General features: G+C 32.2%; 2 protein-coding genes across 2 annotated transcripts; both read left to right on the top strand.

Annotated features, from left to right (window-relative positions):
* Positions 1–625: 625 nt before the first annotated feature.
* Positions 626–3,217, top strand: LOC135680995 (uncharacterized). Its single transcript, XM_065195250.2, has 2 exons — positions 626–753; positions 1,148–3,217. The coding sequence occupies exon 2, from the start codon at positions 1,153–1,155 to the stop codon at positions 3,091–3,093; it is 1,941 nt and encodes a 646-aa protein (XP_065051322.2). The 5' UTR covers positions 626–753; positions 1,148–1,152; the 3' UTR covers positions 3,094–3,217.
* A 15,778-nt stretch (positions 3,218–18,995) lies between these two features.
* Positions 18,996–21,547, top strand: LOC135681825 (uncharacterized). The gene is made up of 2 exons (XM_065196459.2): positions 18,996–19,107; positions 19,501–21,547. The coding sequence occupies exon 2, from the start codon at positions 19,506–19,508 to the stop codon at positions 21,432–21,434; it is 1,929 nt and encodes a 642-aa protein (XP_065052531.2). The 5' UTR covers positions 18,996–19,107; positions 19,501–19,505; the 3' UTR covers positions 21,435–21,547.
* The last annotated feature ends 3,302 nt before the right edge of the window (positions 21,548–24,849 follow it).

The raw sequence follows: 24,849 nt of genomic DNA on the forward strand, positions 1-24,849 counted from the left end.
AAGGGCCATCAAAGAGACAGTACTGTACTTCAGTAAAAGACCTCGGTTGAGCTGACAATTTTCATGTAAAGTGTACAAATTCATAATCGGAAAAGAGATATATGCTCACTGAATATATAATTATATTTTGAAATTATTCCTTTTGTCACCCCTATCTTCTTATAACTATTCAAGCTATTTCATTCTCCACTATTTTATCCCTTTCTTCTTTAACTGGTGACTTTAGGGCGTATTAAGGTTCTTTGCTATTCACAAGTACACTCCCTTAACGGCACAAATTATTTTCTCAGCCCCTTCCTCTATTCCTAATTACAACTGAATAATGAATGGGTCTTGTGAATGGGATCAATTGATAATTTTGAGTAATACTAAAAATTGATAATCTGTCAGGCTATCAGCCAATGGACACGTAAGCCAAGTAAATAAACTTTTGAGGAAGTAGATTTGAGAAGAAATTTCTTATGAGAAAATTCATTGATTATTGAATAGCACAGTTTATTTGATCACAGGATCAACGACAGGCATTAACCATAACCTTTTTATTACTTTAAGTTTATTTGTTCTAAAAAATGTTTTATTTTAACAGGTTGCTTTGAAAAAATCAATGATGAGCACATTTTACCCCTCTGTTCGTCCAATCACATTGATCCAAGTCATTTGTAAACTTGACACAGTATAAGCCTGAGTATCTATATAAAGGGAAGGTAAAATAGATTCTATATTTATTGGCAGAACAAGAGTGCTGAAGAAAAGGTAAGCCAAACTACTCAATTCCAATCGCCTCAAAGAGAGATGATATTTGACCCTGAAAAAGTCAGTTAATTCTATGCCCTAAAAACGTAACAAAATTAAATGATAATTGCTACTCTCGGTTAACTTAGTAAAGAAATTACGAAAAATAACTTATTAAAAGGAAAACTACGCATTACTTCTTTCATTTTATACCGCATGTGAGGTTTTGACTCAAGAATATTCTCAGGTCAATCTTTCAGAAAATAAGTAAAAAATAAGAGCAACATCAGCGTGAACACCGAGAGCATGAGTTTTTTTATGCGGCTTTTTATTTTATTCGATTAAAGATGATTAAATGCATGGTCTTGGTACGTGTTTCTTGTTTTATGACTCTCTTTAACTGACATTCTTCCAGGCACGATGAAGTTTGTTACCATTGCAGCTATTGCTGTCCTAATATGTTTCGGTCAAGCAGTCGATGCCAGACAATCCAAGAAATATATGGCAAAAGCAAAAATATCAACACCGAAGATGATTGAAAATCCTCTCAAAATACACCTGGCAGATTCCAAAGATCTGACTGAAGAAGATGACACTCATTCAGGCAGCAAGAGACAAGGGTGGGGGCAAAGGGGATCAACAACAAATGTCAATGTCAAATCATGCAATGCTAATTTCTGCGATCCAGGATGGGAACCATATCCCAATATCGTTTCTGCCATGACAGGATACAACATATTGAAGGGAAATGCATACAACTTTGGAACAGAGCAAGATCCTGGCTTCGATAATGGATACATATTTGTTCCTGTTGTAAAAGATAATGATGATAGGTACACACTTCATGACGGTGTAACAGTCAGAGCAATTTCCAAATGTGATCTGACCTTGACGACAATGTCTATCAGCACAGTGAAGGCATTTCAAAAGATGAACAGGAAGATAGAAGGTATGCATGAAGGATGGAAAACGAATCCCCCAGTTGAGGTCAGCTTCGAAGGAAAGGGAGTTAGGGCAAGCGCTGAGCTACCTCCACTGTTTGAGGCATATGGAACGGCCAACCTTGATCAAAGAAAGAATGAAGAGTTTTTTGTCAGAAGGCAAGGTGTACTTACAGTAAGTGCTGCAACATGTGCTTTATATTCTATGCGGATTTCAAGGAGATTCCCTCCGCCTTTTAAAAGTACATTTCAAAATGCAGTCAAGGCCCTGTCTGAGGCGACGGAAAGTGATCGGAAGAAGGAATTTCACAGATTCATTCAAGATTTTGGGACACACTTTTTGCAACAGGCAACGATTGGAGCTAGATTATCCATTCTAAGGCGCTATTCACGTGCAACGTTTCAAAATGCTGCCGCAGAAACTATTGAAAACTGCAGTAAAGGTCGTCTTAGTTACTTTTATTTCAAGGAGGAAGGAAAAAATAATTGCAGTAAATTGGATAATGCAGGCAAATCAACGATCTTTAATGACATCGAAAGAGAATACATTGGATCATATGGAAGTAAGCCAGAAAAAAGCTTAAATGAATGGGCTAGTCAAGAGTTTGATTACCCTGTGCCGATCCGAATGAACCTGGTCCCAATTATAGAATTGTTTCATGACGACTTCATGAAACACGATGAACAACTCAAAAATCTCGACTATAGTGGCATGAAACAATGGATGACTCCAATGTATGAGAGTTACTGTGAAGATGTGAAAGGGGAGCTGGGAATAGCCCATTGTAAGCCTGGTGATGTGAGGAAATGTGGCTACAATGACAATTGTAATCCTGCATATCAAGATTGTATTCAAAAAAGTGCGAGAGAATTCCAATGTGTCACCAGGATAACAAAGACATACATGGAAACAAAACTGAAGGACACTATTAAGCCTATTGAAGGAGACATGAAAGCTAAAGATGTTTTAAAAATGATTGAAGAGAGTGAAATTGGCAGTCTACATGGTGTTGAGGTGTATATAATTGTTATGGCAAGCAGCTACGGTGAAATGGGAGTAGCTGGAGATAACGCTGTCATGGTAACATATGAATCGTTTCGTGTTGCACTTGCATGGGCAAACACAGAGGATGTAGGAGAAGACGCCAAACTGCAATCTGATACTGAAAAGCAACGTGACAAATTGTGTCCAGAGGATGCCACAGGTTCTAGTTCACTGAACTCAATTATTGCAAACATCAAATTACTTGGTCACAATGTCAAATTCTTTGTTCTTGCTAGAGAACCGAGTGGTAGACATGATGAAAATATTGCCATCAGCACAATGAGGCCAGACACCTTCATAGATGGACGTTGCGATAGATCGGCCAAATCAGTTAAGGTGATGACTGGCCCAGGAGCTGGAGGCATTCCCGGGTAAAGACTGTACTTGTGATCCTTTCATATGTTAAAGCAAATCTTTTCTTGTCTCTTAAAGGTAATTTCAAGGCATTGGAAAATCATTTTCAATTTGATGAATTATGAAAAGTGACTTAAAATTGAAATGTTGCCTTCTTTCTCATCACTCATCTTTAGATCTTTGTATTCATGCTTCAGGTGTGATTTTTAGAGTATTAAATTGCTTAAATAACATACCGTGTAATTTGCTACTTGATTTCAGACGATATCGACGTCAGAAGGATTCACTTTTTGTAATGAGAAATTTCCGCATAATAAAAGCATCCTGCTAAAGAAAATGTAAGTTTTAGGACAGATAAACATGACTAAATATTTCCTTTCCAAGAATTATAGATTCGTCGAAAAGCTTAATCACGAGAAACTGGCAAATGTCAATAAATCGAAACTGCATTTCAGATTGCACAATTAATTTCTATTAAGGAATATCTCGATATTTCATGCTCAAAAAAGTCTTAGCGGAGGGTGAGCAACAAAATCCAAAATATATTGTGCACGAATCTGAGCCATTTGGCAACAGATTTCTTAAAATTGTTACGCTTGATAACATAGAGTTCCATGTCCTACAGTCTTTGCGCTGTCAAATAACTCCTTATTCGTGCCATCAAGATGAGAGTGACCTTGATATTGCTTGTTTGCGTATTTTTGGTACCTTTTGGGACTATAAACTCCCCAGTTGCTAATTCTAAAGATTTGTTGAAGTATCTAAAGATGAACGCTGAAGAATAACAAGACAAATTTGCTCTGCTATCTTGTTCATTGGTATCAACCATCGTGTTAACATCTTACGATGCATCTGAATTCACAATTAACGCGCTCTCTTTTAAATCTACGGTCCCTGGTTCTGAGTGAGGCTACAAAAATTCTTTAAAATTAACTACCAATAAGAAGCAAGAATAACATGTGCAGTTTTACGTCAATTGAAGCTAATTAACAGCAATTTTTATGTAGAAATAACGCTGCATGCCTATAACACGCTGAACGCTTATAACTAATTTTACCTAAACATGTATCTGTAGCCAAGTTATAGAATAAACAAGCAATGTTAAAGGTTCTCCCGCGATCCTAACGAGTTCACCATGTGATTCATCTGAATGAACCGTAAGAAAAACAACTAATCACTACACAATTCTGTATATATAGCAAATATTTTACCAACTGGTGTAGCAATTATGGTTAGAAGAAAAATGCCCAAAAGCAATAGAAAAGTTCCGACAGTACCTTTGAAGTACAAAACAAGCTCCTGGTTAAGAAAGAATATAAAAATCAAGATGTTTACTAAAATTGCGTACGATTGAACCAAGAAATCGAGGTAAATCAAGATGGCCAAGGCTATTTTGCCGTCGTCTTTTTCTTCTTGCTGACAATAAAAAACCTGGCTGTAAATAAAACGCGAAGCCACAACAACACATGAAAAATACTACTTATCATAGGAGTTCATAAATTTGGGAGTTGTTAAGTTGAAAGTCAATGTGCTAGGAGAAGTACCACATAGCTTGCAGCGTAGGCATAGACCTTGGAGATACATTCACAAAGAATCCGCTACAAAATGGAAAGTAGCATGAAATCGGATTGTTCTATTCCTGTAAAAGAAACTGATATTTCTTATGATCTATTCAGGAAGTAAAAGGCGATTGGAGTGAAATGCTTTATGTAGATGACTCTACACTTGGCATGCTTCGTCATTATTTCCTTCGAGTTGAATGCATGCGTTTATGTTCTGCCTTCTTTTGACCACTATGCCATGGTTATACTCTGTTCTGTGTTGCATGAATGACAATAAAGTCTATGAGTATAATGTTTCCGCTTTCTCTTGCTATTTGCTTTCTGTTAGTGGATAATTATCACTTTTCTACATTTTGAATGCTGAGATTGTTCTAGTACTAACCATTCGTTAACATTTGAAAATGAGACTAGAAAACGAGACAAAAGGGCATCAGCTGTGCTATCTCCTGATTGCAAAATGCTTCACAACTTGGATGTTTTGTAGGGAAAAGATTCTTATTGAAAAGCCTTCAATCAAGATTAATACATATAGGAAGTCTTATGAATTGTGGCCCACCAAACAAGAAGTAAACGATGGTGAACAACAACGTCTATCAATTTTGAAATACCAAATATTCAGCTATCCCGATTTCAATAATCACTTTCGGATAAAAGAGAAGAGTTCATATTATACAAATAATCAGTTTTGCTCACGACGATTGCATTTTGTAGATTTTATTAAGTTTAATGAGTTCATTTTTCATTCCTCTAACGATTGAACAGCCACATAAATGTTTCAAAACGAACACATCGGTGATAAACGTTGTTCGTAAAATGGACACCAGATCAATAAACAAACAAATCAAAGCTGTAGAGGGCCTTTGTTTCGGTACTTGGCCATGCGCAACTTTCTTCTATCGCAAACAGGATGTAGTGCATGTTAGGAGTGGTAGAGTTATTTTCAATCTAAAAATGCTGCTGTTCCATATAAAATTTCTTCTGATTTGAGTGCATAATAGTAATAATATAATAATAATTGCTTTATTCTAGGTTCGCTTCTCATCTAACTAATTAGCAACTGTAAATTTTTGTGGTGAATGGACACTGTTTCTGCTTTCTTTCAATAATTTCCCAAAATTTGAACAACTTTTCTTGTATGCGATTCTCAAAGTTCTTCCGTGAATTTTGATTATTTTCTTTTTAACCGACCTATCATGAAACATCCAAACAAGTGGACAGTAGGTAAACTGTGAAACAACGAAGGCGTTCATCATAACCCTCAGTTTCTCAACATTCATATAGTTTGAAATACGTGCATGTGCAAGCGCATACAGCTTTTGTTCAGCTTTTTTACAAAATGCACTTACATGGTTTTTGGAATCTAGGTTCTTACCCAGTGTTACCAGGTTCTTCAACTGGTTCTCTTATTGCAGTTTTACCAATTTGCACTAATACGTCAGTGCGTGCACATGATTTCTTGTCTGGATTTATTTACCATTATCTGGAACATTCAGAACAGGTCAGCAATATGGATGGTGTCGAAAAAATTGCGAATCAAAATAGGCCGAAAATAAGCAAGCAAGAAATTTTTGAACAGCTACGAGACGCTTTTACTGACGATGTAGGGAAAATAAATTTGCTTACCCGAAACAACCTAGAAAGCCTTAATTCACGTTGCGAACACCATCTTGGGTAGTTTTGGTGAATTTTATGCTCAATAATTGAAGAAAATGACTTGGTCATTTTTGGAAAAATTCAGGACCCCGTTCCTTCAAAGAACTTTCAACCGAAAACTTTTATTTTTTAAGGTTAAGGTATTTCCAAGCAGTAGAACATTTAGTAGTTACTGTTGTAACAATGACCTTGTAGAAATGAAGAAGGAAGAATAGAAAATTTCCACAGGGCCGTAAATACAAACTGACCCCTGGCTCGAGTAGGCCTGTTTTACGAATGGTAATTATTATGTGTGGCATTGAATGGCCTTTTCATTTGGAGGTAGGCTTTATGGATCATATTTCAAACGGTAGGGATTAGTTTAGCCCTCAGTGTTGTTGAATTGACCTCATATAAACAAACAAACATATAAGTGACAAGATGAGGCTGTAAGGGGTAACTTACCACTATCTCCAATGGATCTGAATTGGTTAGTTGTAACAAACAGTTGTCGAAGGTTTACCTCTAAATAGCACAACCTATTCAACAGCATGGTTTGACAGCATCTCGAACGAGAGAGCTGTTATTTGCAAGTGTGTGCAGTTCTGTGCCAATCGCAGATACAAACATATAGAAAAGTAGATAAGTACAAAAGGCAAATCATATAGAGGACTTGGCTGTATTGTGAAAGAAAGGATATCGCTGACACATGTCAGGTAATTCATGTGAAGGTTCTCTCCCCAGCAGGGGAGAGGTGACACAGCGTGCTATAAAACATACTGTGTGCCATGTGTTGTAAGCCACATCCCAAAGGGTAGAGGTGAACACAGGGGCGGCCCGTCAAGGGGCCCTGGGTTTTCCTCCTGCATGATCAATGTTTTTGTTTTGATAGGCATAGAAGGTAAAAACTAAAAAACCAATATGTGAAAAAAAGTATAAAATCCAAAATAGAAAAATGAGAAAAAAGGAGATACGGAGTAGTCACTTCCACCTGGTTACAGCCTCAAACTCAGATGGGGGGTGGTTGTGTATGCCCTTGTATGTTTTAAGCAACTAGCTTGTAAGTGGGCAGAAAATGATAAAAAAGCAACCAGGTGGTAGTGACTACTCCTTATCTCCTTTTTTCTCATTTTTCTATTTTGGATTTTATACTTTTATTCACATATTGGTTTTTTAGTTTTTACCTTCTATGCCTATAAAAACATTGGTAGTGACTACTCCTTATCTGCTTTTTTCTCATTTTTCTATTTTGGATTTTATACTTTTATTCACATATTGGTTTTTTAGTTTTACCTTCTATGCCTATAAAAAAAATCTCCTTTTTTCTCATTTTTCTATTTTGGATTTTATACTTTTATTCACATATTGGTTTTTTAGTTTTTACCTTCTATGCCTATAAAAACATTATCTCCTTTTTTCTCATTTTTCTATTTTGGATTTTATACTTTTATTCACATATTGGTTTTTTAGTTTTTACCTTCTATGCCTATAAAAACATTATCTCCTTTTTTCTCATTTTTCTATTTTGGATTTCATTCTTTTATTCACATATTGGTTTTTTAGTTTTTACCTTCTATGCCTATAAAAACATTATCTCCTTTTTTCTCATTTTTCTATTTTGGATTTCATACTTTTATTCACATATTGGTTTTTTAGTTTTTACCTTCTATGCCTATAAAAACATATCTCCTTTTTTCTCATTTTTCTATTTTGGATTTTATACTTTTATTCACATATTGGTTTTTTAGTTTTTACCTTCTATGCCTATAAAAACATTATCTCCTTTTTTCTCATTTTTCTATTTTGGATTTCATTCTTTTATTCACATATTGGTTTTTTAGTTTTTACCTTCTATGCCTATAAAAACATTATCTCCTTTTTTGTCACTTTTCTATTTTGGATTTTATACTTTTATTCACATATTGGTTTTTTAGTTTTTACCTTCTATACCTATAAAAACATATCTCCTTTTTTCTCATTTTTCTATTTTGGATTTCATTCTTTTATTCACATATTGGTTTTTTAGTTTTTACCTTCTATGCCTATAAAAACATTATCTCCTTTTTTGTCACTTTTCTATTTTGGGTTTTATACTTTTATTCACATATTGGTTTTTTAGTTTTTACCTTCTATACCTATAAAAACATATCTCCTTTTTTCTCATTTTTCTATTTTGGATTTTATACTTTTATTCACATATTTGTTTTTTAGTTTTTACCTTCTATACCTATAAAAACATTATCTCCTTTTTTCTCATTTTTCTATTTTGGATTTCATACTTTTTTTCACAAATTGGTTTTTTAGTTTTTACCTTCTATGCCTATAAAAACATTATCTCCTTTTTTCTCATTTTTCTATTTTGGATTTCATACTTTTATTCACATATTTGTTTTTTAGTTTTTACCTTCTATGCCTATAAAAACATTATCTCCTTTTTTCTCATTTTTCTATTTTGGAATTTATACTTTTATTCACATATTGATTTTTTAGTTTTTACCTTCTATGCCTATAAAAACATTATCTCCTTTTTTCTCATTTTTCTATTTTGGATTTCATTCTTTTATTCGCATATTGGTTTTTTAGTTTTTGCCTTCTATGCCTATAAAAACATTATCTCCTTTTTTCTCATTTTTCTATTTTGGATTTTATTCTTTTATTCACATATTGGTTTTTTAGTTTTTACCTTCTATGCCTATAAAAACATTATCTCCTTTTTTCTCATTTTTCTATTTTGGATTTCATTCTTTTATTCACATATTGGTTTTTTAGTTTTTACTTTCTATGCCTATAAAAACATTATCTCCTTTTTTCTCACTTTTCTATTTTGGATTTTTATACTTTTATTCACATATTGGTTTTTTAATTTTTACCTTCTATGCCTATAAAAACATTATCTCCTTTTTTGTCACTTTTCTATTTTGGATTTTATACTTTTATTCACATATTGGTTTTTTAGTTTTTACCTTCTATACCTATAAAAACATATCTCCTTTTTTCTCATTTTTCTATTTTGGATTTTATACTTTTATTCACATATTGGTTTTTTAGTTTTACCTTCTATGCCTATAAAAAAAATCTCCTTTTTTCTCATTTTTCTATTTTGGATTTTATACTTTTATTCACATATTGGTTTTTTAGTTTTTACCTTCTATGCCTATAAAAACATTATCTCCTTTTTTCTCATTTTTCTATTTTGGATTTTATACTTTTATTCACATATTGGTTTTTTAGTTTTTACCTTCTATGCCTATAAAAACATTATCTCCTTTTTTCTCATTTTTCTATTTTGGATTTCATTCTTTTATTCACATATTGGTTTTTTAGTTTTTACCTTCTATGCCTATAAAAACATTATCTCCTTTTTTCTCATTTTTCTATTTTGGATTTCATACTTTTATTCATATATTGGTTTTTTAGTTTTTACCTTCTATGCCTATAAAAACATATCTCCTTTTTTCTCATTTTTCTATTTTGGATTTTATACTTTTATTCACATATTTGTTTTTTAGTTTTTACCTTCTATGCCTATAAAAACATTATCTCCTTTTTTCTCATTTTTCTATTTTGGATTTCATTCTTTTATTCACATATTGGTTTTTTAGTTTTTACCTTCTATGCCTATAAAAACATTATCTCCTTTTTTCTCATTTTTCTATTTTGGATTTCATTCTTTTATTCACATATTGGTTTTTTTGTTTTTACCTTCTATGCCTATAAAAACATTATCTCCTTTTTTCTCATTTTTCTATTTTGGATTTCATTCTTTTATTCACATATTGGTTTTTTAGTTTTTACCTTCTATGCCTATAAAAACATTATCTCCTTTTTTCTCATTTTTCTATTTTGGATTTCATTCTTTTATTCACATATTGGTTTTTTAGTTTTTACCTTCTATGCCTATAAAAACATTATCTCCTTCTTTGTCACTTTTCTATTTTGGATTTTATACTTTTATTCACATATTGGTTTTTTAGTTTTTACCTTCTATACCTATAAAAACATATCTCCTTTTTTCTCATTTTTCTATTTTGGATTTTATACTTTTATTCACATATTTGTTTTTTAGTTTTTACCTTCTATACCTATAAAAACATTATCTCCTTTTTTCTCATTTTTCTATTTTGGATTTCATACTTTTTTTCACACATTGGTTTTTTAGTTTTTACCTTCTATGCCTATAAAAACATTATCTCCTTTTTTCTCATTTTTCTATTTTGGATTTCATACTTTTATTCACATATTTGTTTTTTAGTTTTTACCTTCTATGCCTATAAAAACATTATCTCCTTTTTTCTCATTTTTCTATTTTGGATTTCATACTTTTATTCACATATTGGTTTTTTAGTTTTTACCTTCTATGCCTATAAAAACATATCTCCTTTTTTCTCATTTTTCTATTTTGGATTTTATACTTTTATTCACATATTGGTTTTTTAGTTTTTACCTTCTATGCCTATAAAAACATTATCTCCTTTTTTCTCATTTTTCTATTTTGGATTTCATTCTTTTATTCACATATTGGTTTTTTAGTTTTTACCTTCTATGCCTATAAAAACATTATCTCCTTTTTTCTCATTTTTCTATTTTGGATTTCATTCTTTTATTCACATATTGGTTTTTTAGTTTTTACCTTCTATGCCTATAAAAACATTATCTCCTTTTTTCTCATTTTTCTATTTTGGATTTCATTCTTTTATTCACATATTGGTTTTTTAGTTTTTACCTTCTATGCCTATAAAAACATTATCTCCTTTTTTCTCATTTTTCTATTTTGGATTTCATTCTTTTATTCACATATTGGTTTTTTAGTTTTTACCTTCTATGCCTATAAAAACATTATCTCCTTTTTTGTCACTTTTCTATTTTGGATTTTATACTTTTATTCACATATTGGTTTTTTAGTTTTTACCTTCTATACCTATAAAAACATATCTCCTTTTTTCTCATTTTTCTATTTTGGATTTCATTCTTTTATTCACATATTGGTTTTTTAGTTTTTACCTTCTATGCCTATAAAAACATTATCTCCTTTTTTGTCACTTTTCTATTTTGGGTTTTATACTTTTATTCACATATTGGTTTTTTAGTTTTTACCTTCTATACCTATAAAAACATATCTCCTTTTTTCTCATTTTTCTATTTTGGATTTTATACTTTTATTCACATATTTGTTTTTTAGTTTTTACCTTCTATACCTATAAAAACATTATCTCCTTTTTTCTCATTTTTCTATTTTGGATTTCATACTTTTTTTCACAAATTGGTTTTTTAGTTTTTACCTTCTATGCCTATAAAAACATTATCTCCTTTTTTCTCATTTTTCTATTTTGGATTTCATACTTTTATTCACATATTTGTTTTTTAGTTTTTACCTTCTATGCCTATAAAAACATTATCTCCTTTTTTCTCATTTTTCTATTTTGGAATTTATACTTTTATTCACATATTGATTTTTTAGTTTTTACCTTCTATGCCTATAAAAACATTATCTCCTTTTTTCTCATTTTTCTATTTTGGATTTCATTCTTTTATTCGCATATTGGTTTTTTAGTTTTTGCCTTCTATGCCTATAAAAACATTATCTCCTTTTTTCTCATTTTTCTATTTTGGATTTTATTCTTTTATTCACATATTGGTTTTTTAGTTTTTACCTTCTATGCCTATAAAAACATTATCTCCTTTTTTCTCATTTTTCTATTTTGGATTTCATTCTTTTATTCACATATTGGTTTTTTAGTTTTTACCTTCTATGCCTATAAAAACATTATCTCCTTTTTTCTCACTTTTCTATTTTGGATTTTTATACTTTTATTCACATATTGGTTTTTTAATTTTTACCTTCTATGCCTATAAAAACATTATCTCCTTTTTTGTCACTTTTCTATTTTGGATTTTATACTTTTATTCACATATTGGTTTTTTAGTTTTTACCTTCTATACCTATAAAAACATATCTCCTTTTTTCTCATTTTTCTATTTTGGATTTTATACTTTTATTCACATATTGGTTTTTTAGTTTTACCTTCTATGCCTATAAAAAAAATCTCCTTTTTTCTCATTTTTCTATTTTGGATTTTATACTTTTATTCACATATTGGTTTTTTAGTTTTTACCTTCTATGCCTATAAAAACATTATCTCCTTTTTTCTCATTTTTCTATTTTGGATTTTATACTTTTATTCACATATTGGTTTTTTAGTTTTTACCTTCTATGCCTATAAAAACATTATCTCCTTTTTTCTCATTTTTCTATTTTGGATTTCATTCTTTTATTCACATATTGGTTTTTTAGTTTTTACCTTCTATGCCTATAAAAACATTATCTCCTTTTTTCTCATTTTTCTTTTTTGGATTTCATACTTTTATTCATATATTGGTTTTTTAGTTTTTACCTTCTATGCCTATAAAAACATATCTCCTTTTTTCTCATTTTTCTATTTTGGATTTTATACTTTTATTCACATATTTGTTTTTTAGTTTTTACCTTCTATGCCTATAAAAACATTATCTCCTTTTTTCTCATTTTTCTATTTTGGATTTCATTCTTTTATTCACATATTGGTTTTTTAGTTTTTACCTTCTATGCCTATAAAAACATTATCTCCTTTTTTCTCATTTTTCTATTTTGGATTTCATTCTTTTATTCACATATTGGTTTTTTTGTTTTTACCTTCTATGCCTATAAAAACATTATCTCCTTTTTTCTCATTTTTCTATTTTGGATTTCATTCTTTTATTCACATATTGGTTTTTTAGTTTTTACCTTCTATGCCTATAAAAACATTATCTCCTTTTTTCTCATTTTTCTATTTTGGATTTCATTCTTTTATTCACATATTGGTTTTTTAGTTTTTACCTTCTATGCCTATAAAAACATTATCTCCTTTTTTGTCACTTTTCTATTTTGGATTTTATACTTTTATTCACATATTGGTTTTTTAGTTTTTACCTTCTATACCTATAAAAACATATCTCCTTTTTTCTCATTTTTCTATTTTGGATTTTATACTTTTATTCACATATTTGTTTTTTAGTTTTTACCTTCTATACCTATAAAAACATTATCTCCTTTTTTCTCATTTTTCTATTTTGGATTTCATACTTTTTTTCACACATTGGTTTTTTAGTTTTTACCTTCTATGCCTATAAAAACATTATCTCCTTTTTTCTCATTTTTCTATTTTGGATTTCATACTTTTATTCACATATTTGTTTTTTAGTTTTTACCTTCTATGCCTATAAAAACATTATCTCCTTTTTTCTCATTTTTCTATTTTGGAATTTATACTTTTATTCACATATTGATTTTTTAGTTTTTACCTTCTATGCCTATAAAAACATTATCTCCTTTTTTCTCATTTTTCTATTTTGGATTTCATTCTTTTATTCACATATTGGTTTTTTAGTTTTTACCTTCTATGCCTATAAAAATATTATCTCCTTTTTTCTCATTTTTCTATTTTGGATTTTATTCTTTTATTCACATATTGGTTTTTTAGTTTTTACCTTCTATGCCTATAAAAACATTATCTCCTTTTTTCTCATTTTTCTATTTTGGATTTCATTCTTTTATTCACATATTGGTTTTTTAGTTTTTACCTTCTATGCCTATAAAAACATTATCTCCTTTTTTCTCACTTTTCTATTTTGGATTTTTATACTTTTATTCACATATTGGTTTTTTAGTTTTTACCTTCTATGCCTATAAAAACATTATCTCCTTTTTTGTCACTTTTCTTTTTTGGATTTTATACTTTTATTCACATATTGGTTTTTTAGTTTTTACCTTCTATACCTATAAAAACATATCTCCTTTTTTCTCATTTTTCTATTTTTGATTTTATACTTTTATTCACATATTTGTTTTTTAGTTTTTACCTTCTATACCTATAAAAACATTATCTCCTTTTTTCTCATTTTTCTTTTTTGGATTTCATACTTTTTTTCACACATTGGTTTTTTAGTTTTTACCTTCTATGCCTATAAAAACATTATCTCCTTTTTTCTCATTTTTCTATTTTTGATTTCATACTTTTATTCACATATTTGTTTTTTAGTTTTTACCTTCTATGCCTATCAAAACATTATCTCCTTTTTTCTCATTTTTCTATTTTGGATTTTATACTTTTATTCACATATTGGTTTTTTAGTTTTTACCTTCTATGCCTATAAAAACATTATCTCCTTTTTTCTCATTTTTCTATTTTGGATTTTATACTTTTCTTCACATATTGGTTTTTTAGTTTTTACCTTCTATGCCTATAAAAACATTATCTCCTTTTTTCTCATTTTTCTATTTTTGATTTTATACTTTTATTCACATATTGGTTTTTTAGTTTTTACCTTCTATGCCTATAAAAACATTATCTCCTTTTTTCTCACTTTTCTATTTTGGATTTTATACTTTTATTCACATATTGGTTTTTTAGTTTTTACCTTCTATGCCTATAAAAACATTATCTCCTTTTTTCTCATTTTTCTTTTTTGGATTTTATACTTTTATTCACATATTGGTTTTTTAGTTTTACCTTTTATGCTTATAAAAACAATTTTATCTCACTTCATGATTTAAATTGTTTTTTTACAAAAGGTTACATTTCTTATAATGAAATGATTATTCAATCATTGCATTCAACTTTCAGGGGACCACTGGACAGGTTAATAGAAGTAAAGTTTTAAGTAGTGAAGAGTTTTTTAAGCAGTTAAAGCTTTTTCTGCACAAAACATGTTCGGCAAATATTTCACTTTAACTGCACTGTAGTATCCCGAGCTAATAACGTTCCTTTCTTCCTCATTGTTGTTATTTTCTTTACAAGACGCAGTGTTGGAAAAAGATGACACCTCCATACGATTTGAACTTATTATCAACAGGTGGTATTGATGAACCAGTTAATATCGAAGTGAACAAATATAGTTTGCATCCAAGTATTACAAGAATACAAGAAAACTTTAATCATTCTCAGCTTTTTGAATTGACACCCGCTCCAGTAGTGGATGTAAACAATCAATTAAAAAGATTAGATCCAAAGAAAGCAACTCCTTTAGAGAGTATCCCAGGTAAAGTCCTGAAAGAAAACTCAGATATCTTTCTACCTTACCTGACAGATACTTCAAATTTGTGCCTATCAGAAAATTATTTTCCTAACAAGCGAAAAGGATGAGGCTTTCTGTAAAAAGAATTGAAGGCCAATTACTGTGTTGCCAGCGGGTTCAAAAGTCTTTGAACGACTATTATACGACCAGGCAATGCCCTTCGCTGGGATTTTTTTGTCGTCTTTGCTTTGTGGCTTCAGGAAAGGCTACAATACACAGCAAGCTCTACCAAGATTTTTAGAAACCTGTAAAATGACCCTAGACAAGGGAGGCATTGCAGGTGCTTTATTAATGGATCTATCCAAAGCCTTCGACTGCAAACACCATGAATTATTGAAAGCAAAATTGCATGCCTATGGTTTTGGTAGAGGTGCCCTACTCATGATTCACAGCTATTTGTCACAGAGGAGACAACGAGTTAAAATTAATGGGTCGTTTAGCACTTGGAAAGAACTAAAAAAATGGGGGTCCCACAAGGATCAGTATAAGGGCCTCTCTTATTCAACGTGTATTTTAATGACCTTTTTCTTCTGATGAATAGAACCGAAATATGCAACTATGCAGACGATACCACTATCGACATATGCGACTCTGAGGTCAAAAATGTCATTAGCGAACTAGAACAAAATGCCATCCAACTATGATCCTAGTATCATGAAAACTATATGGAATCAAATGCGGACAAATGTTATTTTATGATTTTTGGCGAGAAAAAGGAAAAGATGAAATTAAATATAGGAATGGTGGTTATAGAAGAAAGTGACCCTAGAAACATTTCTGGGAGTTACACTAGATAAATAACTTAACTTCAAAAGTGTGAATGAAGAAAAGGCCACTGTAGCAGACTAAGCCTTTACTGATTTGCGTGTTTTTATTGTTGTTTATTCTCGGCGTATTGCGGTGTTTCATATTTGCTACATTATTAGCTTCAAAACTCATGTGCAGACTCTTTGTAAAAAAGCCAGCCAAAAACTGCATGCTTTATCTCGCATTGCGATTTTCATGGAATCCAAAAAAATAAAACTGATGATAAACACTTTTATAGTGTCATAATTCAGCTACTGCCCATTAATCTGGATGTTCCATGACAAAAATATTGATAAGAAGATAAACAGGATACAGGAAAGGGCCTTTTGAATCGCATGCAAAGACAACACTTCTCCTTGAGAGAAATTAGTAGAAAATGATAATTCGGTATTTATACATCAGAAGAACCTACAGTTGCTCATGGTTGAAATTTACAAAACAAGGAATCACTTGAATTCCTCGTTTATGATGAAAATTTTTTAGGAAAAGGCAATGCCGTATTAACTAAGAAGCTCGAGCAATTTAAACCTTCCAAAAGTGAGAACCACATGCTATGGTACAGATACCGTAAGGTTCATCGGTCAAAGAGTAGGGGCAAAACTATCTATAGAAGTGAAAACTTCAGTCTCTATGACTGTTTTTAAAAAACATCTACAGAAAACAAAATGCAAACATTGCAACTGTAGGATTTGCAAAACCTTTATATATGGTTTAGGATTTTTGTAATTATTATGTGTTTTCTTTGTATACACCTTTTGTAAATAGTTGGCCTTAATTAGCTTTTATTTTTAGCTATTTCGAACAGCCAACTTTAAATCAAAGAATTAATAATGATAATAATAATAATAATTATAATAATACGGCAGACACCTGTCTACAAGGGACAATATCATTAGTCCCACTGGTGTCAGTTATATGATATGTGAGTAACTCATTGATGATTTTCACAATAGCTCAAGATAGGGGCAAAGCTAGGTTCGCCTTTGATGATTTTTCAACTTCCTAAAGAATTCATGCTGCAGTAATCATTCCTTAACTACCAGCAGGTTTTGTAAACGGCTTGGTAGGAATTCGGTAAATATTTCCTTAACTACCAGTAGAGTTCAGACTGCAGTAAATATTTCCTGTCTAGATTGTGCGTTTGTTCATATGACCTGTTCATAACTGTGCAATACTTAGACCATATGACGAAAAAATTGCTTCGTTTGTACTGAATGCAGAATATTTGCAGGGGTGCCTATAGCAGACGGCAGGGTTGGGGGCACTTGTCCCTCTTGCGCTCAGAAAAACTAGGTTTCTTAACTTTGTTATAGCCCTAATTTTTGCTGGCTTTGCCCCCCTGCATTCGAGTGCCCCTTAATATATGTTGCAAAACTGAACCTTCAACATACTCTATAATTCTATGTTTCAATCATTTTTACAGGATTCATTAAAAATCCTTGCTTAACTCATTATTGAAATATAAAAACTCTCTCTTACAGAATAGTGTGTCAAACTTTTGGTGACATTAAAGACTTCAATCCAACTATTTTATTGAATGTGTTTTGGTGAATAATCGATCTTTGGTTGGAGCAAAATTTTGAGCTAATGAGGCAAAAGTTAAGCTTCTGAAGATGCCTACTTAAAGCCAGTATAATGTAAAGAGGTAGTTGAACATCAAATGAATGATATAACAGGGCAAAGTCTATTTCACGTGTGACATGTAACGCGGCAAATACTTTTATACTACTGCTTCTACTACGTCACATGCAGCTGTTACTGCTTAACCTTTTTAAAATACTTTGAAAATAAATGAGATATAAAAAGCAAGACTTAGAATAAAAAATTCATTAATATGCAGACTCTTGCATGCTTTCTTTGTCAATATATACAAACTTACTTCATGTTAGTTTAAATGAATTTAAACCACTTCAAGAACCTAACTAGGGTCAGGAAAGGGCTACATAATCTAGACAATTCTTTGAGAAAAAAACAGTTTCTAAATGTACAATCCACCAACAACATTATGACGTTTCTCAGTACCAATAGCATTTAGGAATTTGATAAATTAACACTATATTCCCAAGATTCAAAACATGCAAGTACACTTCTCAGAGCGGTTTGCAGGATCCATTCATCGCATTAATTCATAAGAATGAGACTGCATACAGTGCAAGGCAAGATAGGCAAAAGTTAATTATAAAACATTGATGGCCATCAGAGAGACAGTACTGTACTTCAGTAAAAGACCTCGGTTGAGCTGACAATTTTCATGTAAAGTGTACAAATTCATAATCGGAAAAGAGATATATGCTCACTGAATATATAATTATATTTTGAAATTATTCCTTTTGTCACCCCTATCTTCTTATAACTATTCAAGCTATTTCATTCTCCACTATTTTATCCCTTTCTTCTTTAACTGGTGACTTTAGGGCGTATTAAGGTTCTTTGCTATTCACAAGTACACTCCCTTAACGGCACAAATTATTTTCTCAGCCCCTTCCTCTATTCCTAATTACAACTGAATAATGAATGTGTCTTGTGAATGGGATCAATTGATAATTTTGAGTAATACTAAAAATTGATAATCTGTCAGGCTATCAGCCAATGGACACGTAAGCCAAGTAAATAAACTTTTGAGGAAGTAGATTTGAGAAGAAATTTCTTATGAGAAAATTCATTGATTATTGAATAGCACAGTTTATTTGATCACAGGATCAACGACAGGCATTAACCATAACCTTTTTATTACTTTAAGTTTATTTGTTCTAAAAAATGTTTTATTTTAACAGGTTGCTTTGAAAAAATCAATGATGAGCACATTTTACCCCTCTGTTCGTCCAATCACATTGATCCAAGTCATTTGTAAACTTGACACAGTATAAGCCTGAGTATCTATATAAAGGGAAGGTAAAATAGATTCTATATTTATTGGCAGAACAAGAGTGCTGAAGAAAAGGTAAGCCAAACTACTCAATTCCAATCGCCTCAAAGAGAGATGATATTCGACCCTGAAAAGTCAGTTAATTCTATGCCCTAAAAATGTAACAAAATTAAATGATAATTGGTACTCTCGGTTAACTTAGTAAAGAAATTACGAAAAATAACTTATTAAAAGGAAAACTACGCATTACTTCTTTCATTTTATACCGCATGTGAGGTTTTGACTCAAGAATATTCTCAGGTCAATCTTTCAGAAAATAAGTAAAAAATAAGAGCAACATCAGTGTGAACACCGAGAGCATGAGTTTTTTTATGCGGCTTTTTATTTTATTCGATTAAAGATGATTAAATGCATGGTCTTGGTACGTGTTTCTTGTTTTATGACTCTCTTTAACTGACATTCTTCCAGGCACGATGAAGCTTGTTACCATTGCAGCTATTGCTGTCCTAATATGTTTCGGTCAAGCAGTTGATGCCAGACAATCCAAGAAATATATGGCAAAAGAAATTGAAAATCCTCTCAAAATACACCTGGCAGATTCCAAAGATCTGACTGAAGAAGATGACACTCATTCAGGCAGCAAGAGAGAAGGGCGGGGGCGAAGAGGATCAACAACAAATGTCAATGTCAAATCATGCAATGCTAATTTCTGCGATCCAGGATGGGAACCATATCCCAATATCGTTTCTGCCATGACAGGATACAACATATTGAAGGGAAATGCATACAACTTTGGAACAGAGCAAGATCCTGGCTTCGATAATGGATACATATTTGTTCCTGTTGTAAAAGATAATGATGATAGGTACACACTTCATGACGGTGTAACAGTCAGAGCAATTTCCAAATGTGATCTGACCTTGACGACAAAGTCTATCAGCACAGTGAAGGCATTTCAAAAGATGAACAGGAAGATAGAAGGTATGCATGAAGGATGGAAAACGAATCCCCCAGTTGAGGTCAGCTTCGAAGGAAAGGGAGTTAGGGCAAGCGGTGAGCTACCTCCACTGTTTGAGGCATATGGAACGGCCAACCTTGATCAAAGAAAGAATGAAGAGTTTTTTGTCAGAAGGCAAGGTGTACTTACAGTAAGTGCTGCAACATGTGCTCTATATTCTATGCGGATTTCAAGGAGATTCCCTCCGCCTTTTAAAAGTACATTTCAAAATGCAGTCAAGGCCCTGTCTGAGGCGACGGAAAGTGATCGGAAGAAGGAATTTCACAGATTCATTCAAGATTTTGGGACACACTTTTTGCAACAGGCAACGATTGGAGCTAGATTATCCATTCTAAGGCGCTATTCACGTGCAACGTTTCAAAATGCTGCTGTGGAAGCTATTGAAAACTGCAGTAAAGGTCGTCTTAGTTACTTTTTTTTCAAGGAGGAAGGAAAAAATAATTGCAGTAAATTGGATAATGCAGGCAAAACAACGATCTTTAATGACATCGAAAGAGAATACATTGTGTCATATGGAAGTAGGCCAGAAAAAAGCTTAACTGAATGGGCTAATCAAGAGTTTGATTACCCTGTGCCGATCCGAATGAACCTGGTCCCAATTATAGAATTGTTTCATGACGACTTCATGAAACACGATGAACAACTCAAAAATCTCGACTATAGTGGCATGAAACAATGGATGACTCCAATGTATGAGAGTTACTGTGAAGATGTGAAAGGGGAGCTGGGAATAGCTCATTGTAAGCCTGGTGATGTGAGGAAATGTGGCTACAATGACAATTGTAATCCTGCATATCAAGATTGTATTCAAAAAAATCCGACAGAATTACAATGTGTCAGCAAGATAACAGACCTATTCATGTATGTAAAATTGTTACATTATTTGTCAGCTATTAAAGGACACATGAAAGCTAAAGATGTTGTAAAAATGTTTGAAGAGAGTGAAATTGGCAGTCTAAATGGTGTTGAGGTATATATAATTGCCATGGAAAGCAGCCACGGTGAACTGGTAGTAGCTGGAGATAACGCTGTCGCTTGGACACTAAATTCGTTTCGTGTTGCAATTGCATGGGCAAACACAGAGGATGTAGGAGAAGACGCCAAACTGCAATCTGATACTGAAAAGCAACGTGAGAAATTTTGTCTAGAGGGTGCCACAAGCTCTTCTTCACCGGAATCAATTATTCAAGATATCAAAAGGCTTGGTAACAATGTCAACTTCCTTGTTCTTCTTAGAGAACCGGAACATTCGAATGGTAGAGATTATGAAAAAATTGCCATCAGCACAATGAGGCCAGACACCTTCATAGATGGACGTTGCGATAGATCGGCCAAATCAGTTAAGGTGATGACTGGCCCAGGAGCTGGAGGCATTCCCGGGTAAAGACTGTACTTGAGATCCTTTAACATGTTATAGTAAGTCTTCCCTTTTCTCTTAAAGGTAATTTCAATGCATTGGAAAATAATTTTCAATTTGATGAATTATGAAAAATGATTTATAATTGAAATGTTGCCTTCTTTTTCATCACTCATCTTTAGATCTTCGTATTCATGCTTCAGGTGTGATTTTTTGAGTATTAAATCGATTAAAAAACAAATCGTATAATTTGCTACTTGATTTCAGACGATATCGACGTCAGAAGGATTCACCCTTAGTAATGAGAAATTTCCGCATTATAAAAACATTCTGCAAAAGAAAATGTAAGTTTTAGGACAGATAAACATGACTACATATTTCCTTTCCAAGAATTATAGATTCGTCGAAAAGCTTAATCACGAGAAACTGGCAAATGTCAATAAATCGAAACTGCATTTCAGATTGCACAATTAATTTCTATTAAGGAATATCTCGATATTTCATGCTCAAAAAGGTCTTAGCGGAGGGTGAGCAACAACATCCAAAATATATTGTGCACGAATCTGAGCCATTTGGCAACAGATTTCTTAAAATTGTTACGCTTGATAACATAGGGTTCCATGTCCTACAGTCTTTGCGCTGTCAAATAACTCCTTATTCGTGCCATCAAGATGAAAGTGACCTTGATATTGCTTGTTTGCGTATTTTTGGTACCTTTTGGGACTATAAACTCCCCAGTTGCTAATTCTAAAGATTTGTTGAAGTATCTAAAGATGAACGCTGAAGAATAACAAGACAAATTTGCTCTGCTATCTTGTTCATCGGTATCAACCATCGTGTTAACATCTTACGATGCATCTGAATTCACAATTAACGCGCTCTCTTTTAAATCTACGGTCCCTGGTTCTGAGTGAGGCTACAAAAATTCTTTAAAATTAACTACCAATAAGAAGCAAGAATAACATGTGCAGTTTTACGTCAATTGAAGCTAATTAACAGCAATTTTTATGTAGAAATAACGCTGCATGCCTATAACACGCTGAACGCTTATAACTAATTTTACCTAAACATGTATCTGTAGCCAAGTTATAGAATAAACAAGCAATGTTAAAGGTTCTCCCGCGATCCTAACGAGTTCACCATGTGATTCATCTGAATGAACCGTAAGAAAAACAACTAATCACTACACAATTCTGTATATATAGCAAATATTTTACCAACTGGTGTAGCAATTATGGTTAGAAGAAAAATGCCCAAAAGCAATAGAAAAGTTCCGACAGTACCTTTGAAGTACAAAACAAGCTCCTGGTTAAGAAAGAATATAAAAATCAAGATGTTTACTAAAATTGCGTACGATTGAACCAAGAAATCGAGGTAAATCAAGATGGCCAAGGCTATTTTGCCGTCGTCTTTTTCTTCTTGCTGACAATAAAAAACCTGGCTGTAAATAAAACGCGAAGCCACAACAACACATGAAAAATACTACTTATCATAGGAGTTCATAAATTTGGGAGTTGTTAGGTTGAAAGTCAGTGTGCTAGGAGAAGTACCACATAGCTTGCAGCGTAGGCATAGACCTTGGAGATACATTCACAAAGAATCCGCTACAAAATGGAAAGTAGCATGAAATCGGATTGTTCTATTCCTGTAAAAGAAACTGATATTTCTTATGATCTATTCAGGAAGTAAAAGGCGATTGGAGTGAAATGCTTTATGTAGATGACTCTACACTTGGCATGCTTCGTCATTATTTCCTTCGAGTTGAATGCATGCGTTTATGTTCTGCCTTCTTTTGACCACTATGCCATGGTTATACTCTGTTCTGTGTTGCATGAATGACAATAAAGTCTATGAGTATAATGTGTCCGCTTTCTCTTGCTATTTGCTTTCTGTTAGTGGATAATTATCACTTTTCTACATTTTGAATGCTGAGATTGTTCTAGTACTAACCATTCGTTAACATTTGAAAATGAGACTAGAAAACGAGACAAAAGGGCATCAGCTGTGCTATCTCCTGATTGCAAAATGCTTCACAACTTGGATGTTTTGTAGGGAAAAGATTCTTATTGAAAAGCCTTCAATCAAGATTAATACATATAGGAAGTCTTATGAATTGTGGCCCACCAAACAAGAAGTAAACGATGGTGAACAACAACGTCTATCAATTTTGAAATACCAAATATTCAGCTATCCCGATTTCAATAATCACTTTCGGATAAAAGAGAAGAGTTCATATTATACAAATAATCAGTTTTGCTCACGACGATTGCATTTTGTAGATTTTATTAAGTTTAATGAGTTCATTTTTCATTCCTCTAACGATTGAACAGCCACATAAATGTTTCAAAACGAACACATCGGTGATAAACGTTGTTAGTAAAATGGACACCAGATCAATAAACAAACAAATCAAAGCTGTAGAGGGCCTTTGTTTCGGTACTTGGCCATGCGCAACTTTCTTCCATTGCAAACAGGATGTAGTGCATGTTAGAAATAGTAGAGTTATTTTCATTCTGAAAATTTTGCTTTACGTATAAATTTTCTTCTGATTTGAGTGCATAATAATAATAATATAATAATAATTGCTTTATTCTAGTTTCGTTTCTCATCTAACTAATTAATTAGCAACTGTAAATTTTTGTGGTGAATGGACACTGTTTCTGCTTTCTTTTAATAATTTTCCAAAATTTGAGCAGCTTTCCTTGTATGCGATTCTCAAAGTTCTTCCGTGAATTTTGATTATTTTCTTTTTAACCGACCTATCATGAAACATCCAAACAAGTGGACAGTAGGTAAACTGTGAAACAACGAAGGCGTTCATCATAACCCTCAGTTTCTCAACATTCATATAGTTTGAAATACGTGCATGTGCAAGCGCATACAGCTTTTGTTCAGCTTTTTTACAAAATGCACTTACATGGTTTTTGGAATCTAGGTTCTTACCCAGCGTTACAAGCTTCTTCAACTAGTTATCTTATTGCAGTTGTACCAATTTGCACTGATACGTCAGTGCGTGCACATGTTTTCTTGTCTGGATTTATTTACCATTATCTGGAACATTCAGAACAGGTCAGCAATATGGATGGTGTCGAAAAAATCGCGAATCAAAATAGGCCGAAAATAAGCAAGCAAGAAATTTTTGAACAGCTACGAGATGCTTTTATTGACGATGTAGGGAAAATAAATTTGCTTACCCGAAACAACCTAGAAAGCCTTAATTCACGTTGCGAACATCATCCTGGGTAGTTTAGGTGAATTTTATGCTGACATATTGTAATGGAGGTCTTGGTAATTTTTGGAAAAATTCAGGACCCCGTTCCTTCAAAGAACTTTCAACCGAAAAATTTTCAATTTTTTCAACAAATTTTTTTTCCCGAAACGACCTTGAAAGCCTTAATTCACGTTGCGAACACCATCTCGGGTAGTTTAGGTGAATTTTATG

Source organism: Rhopilema esculentum, chromosome 17 (assembly GCF_057945365.1).
Source record: "Rhopilema esculentum isolate cy_ngs chromosome 17, ASM5794536v1, whole genome shotgun sequence".
NCBI classification, from domain to species: domain Eukaryota; kingdom Metazoa; phylum Cnidaria; class Scyphozoa; order Rhizostomeae; family Rhizostomatidae; genus Rhopilema; species Rhopilema esculentum.

Coding starts and splice junctions, on each gene's coding strand:
- LOC135680995 (XM_065195250.2), top strand. CDS start 1,153: ATGAAGTTTGTTACCATTGCAGCTATTGCTGTCCTAATATGTTTCGGT.
- LOC135681825 (XM_065196459.2), top strand. CDS start 19,506: ATGAAGCTTGTTACCATTGCAGCTATTGCTGTCCTAATATGTTTCGGT.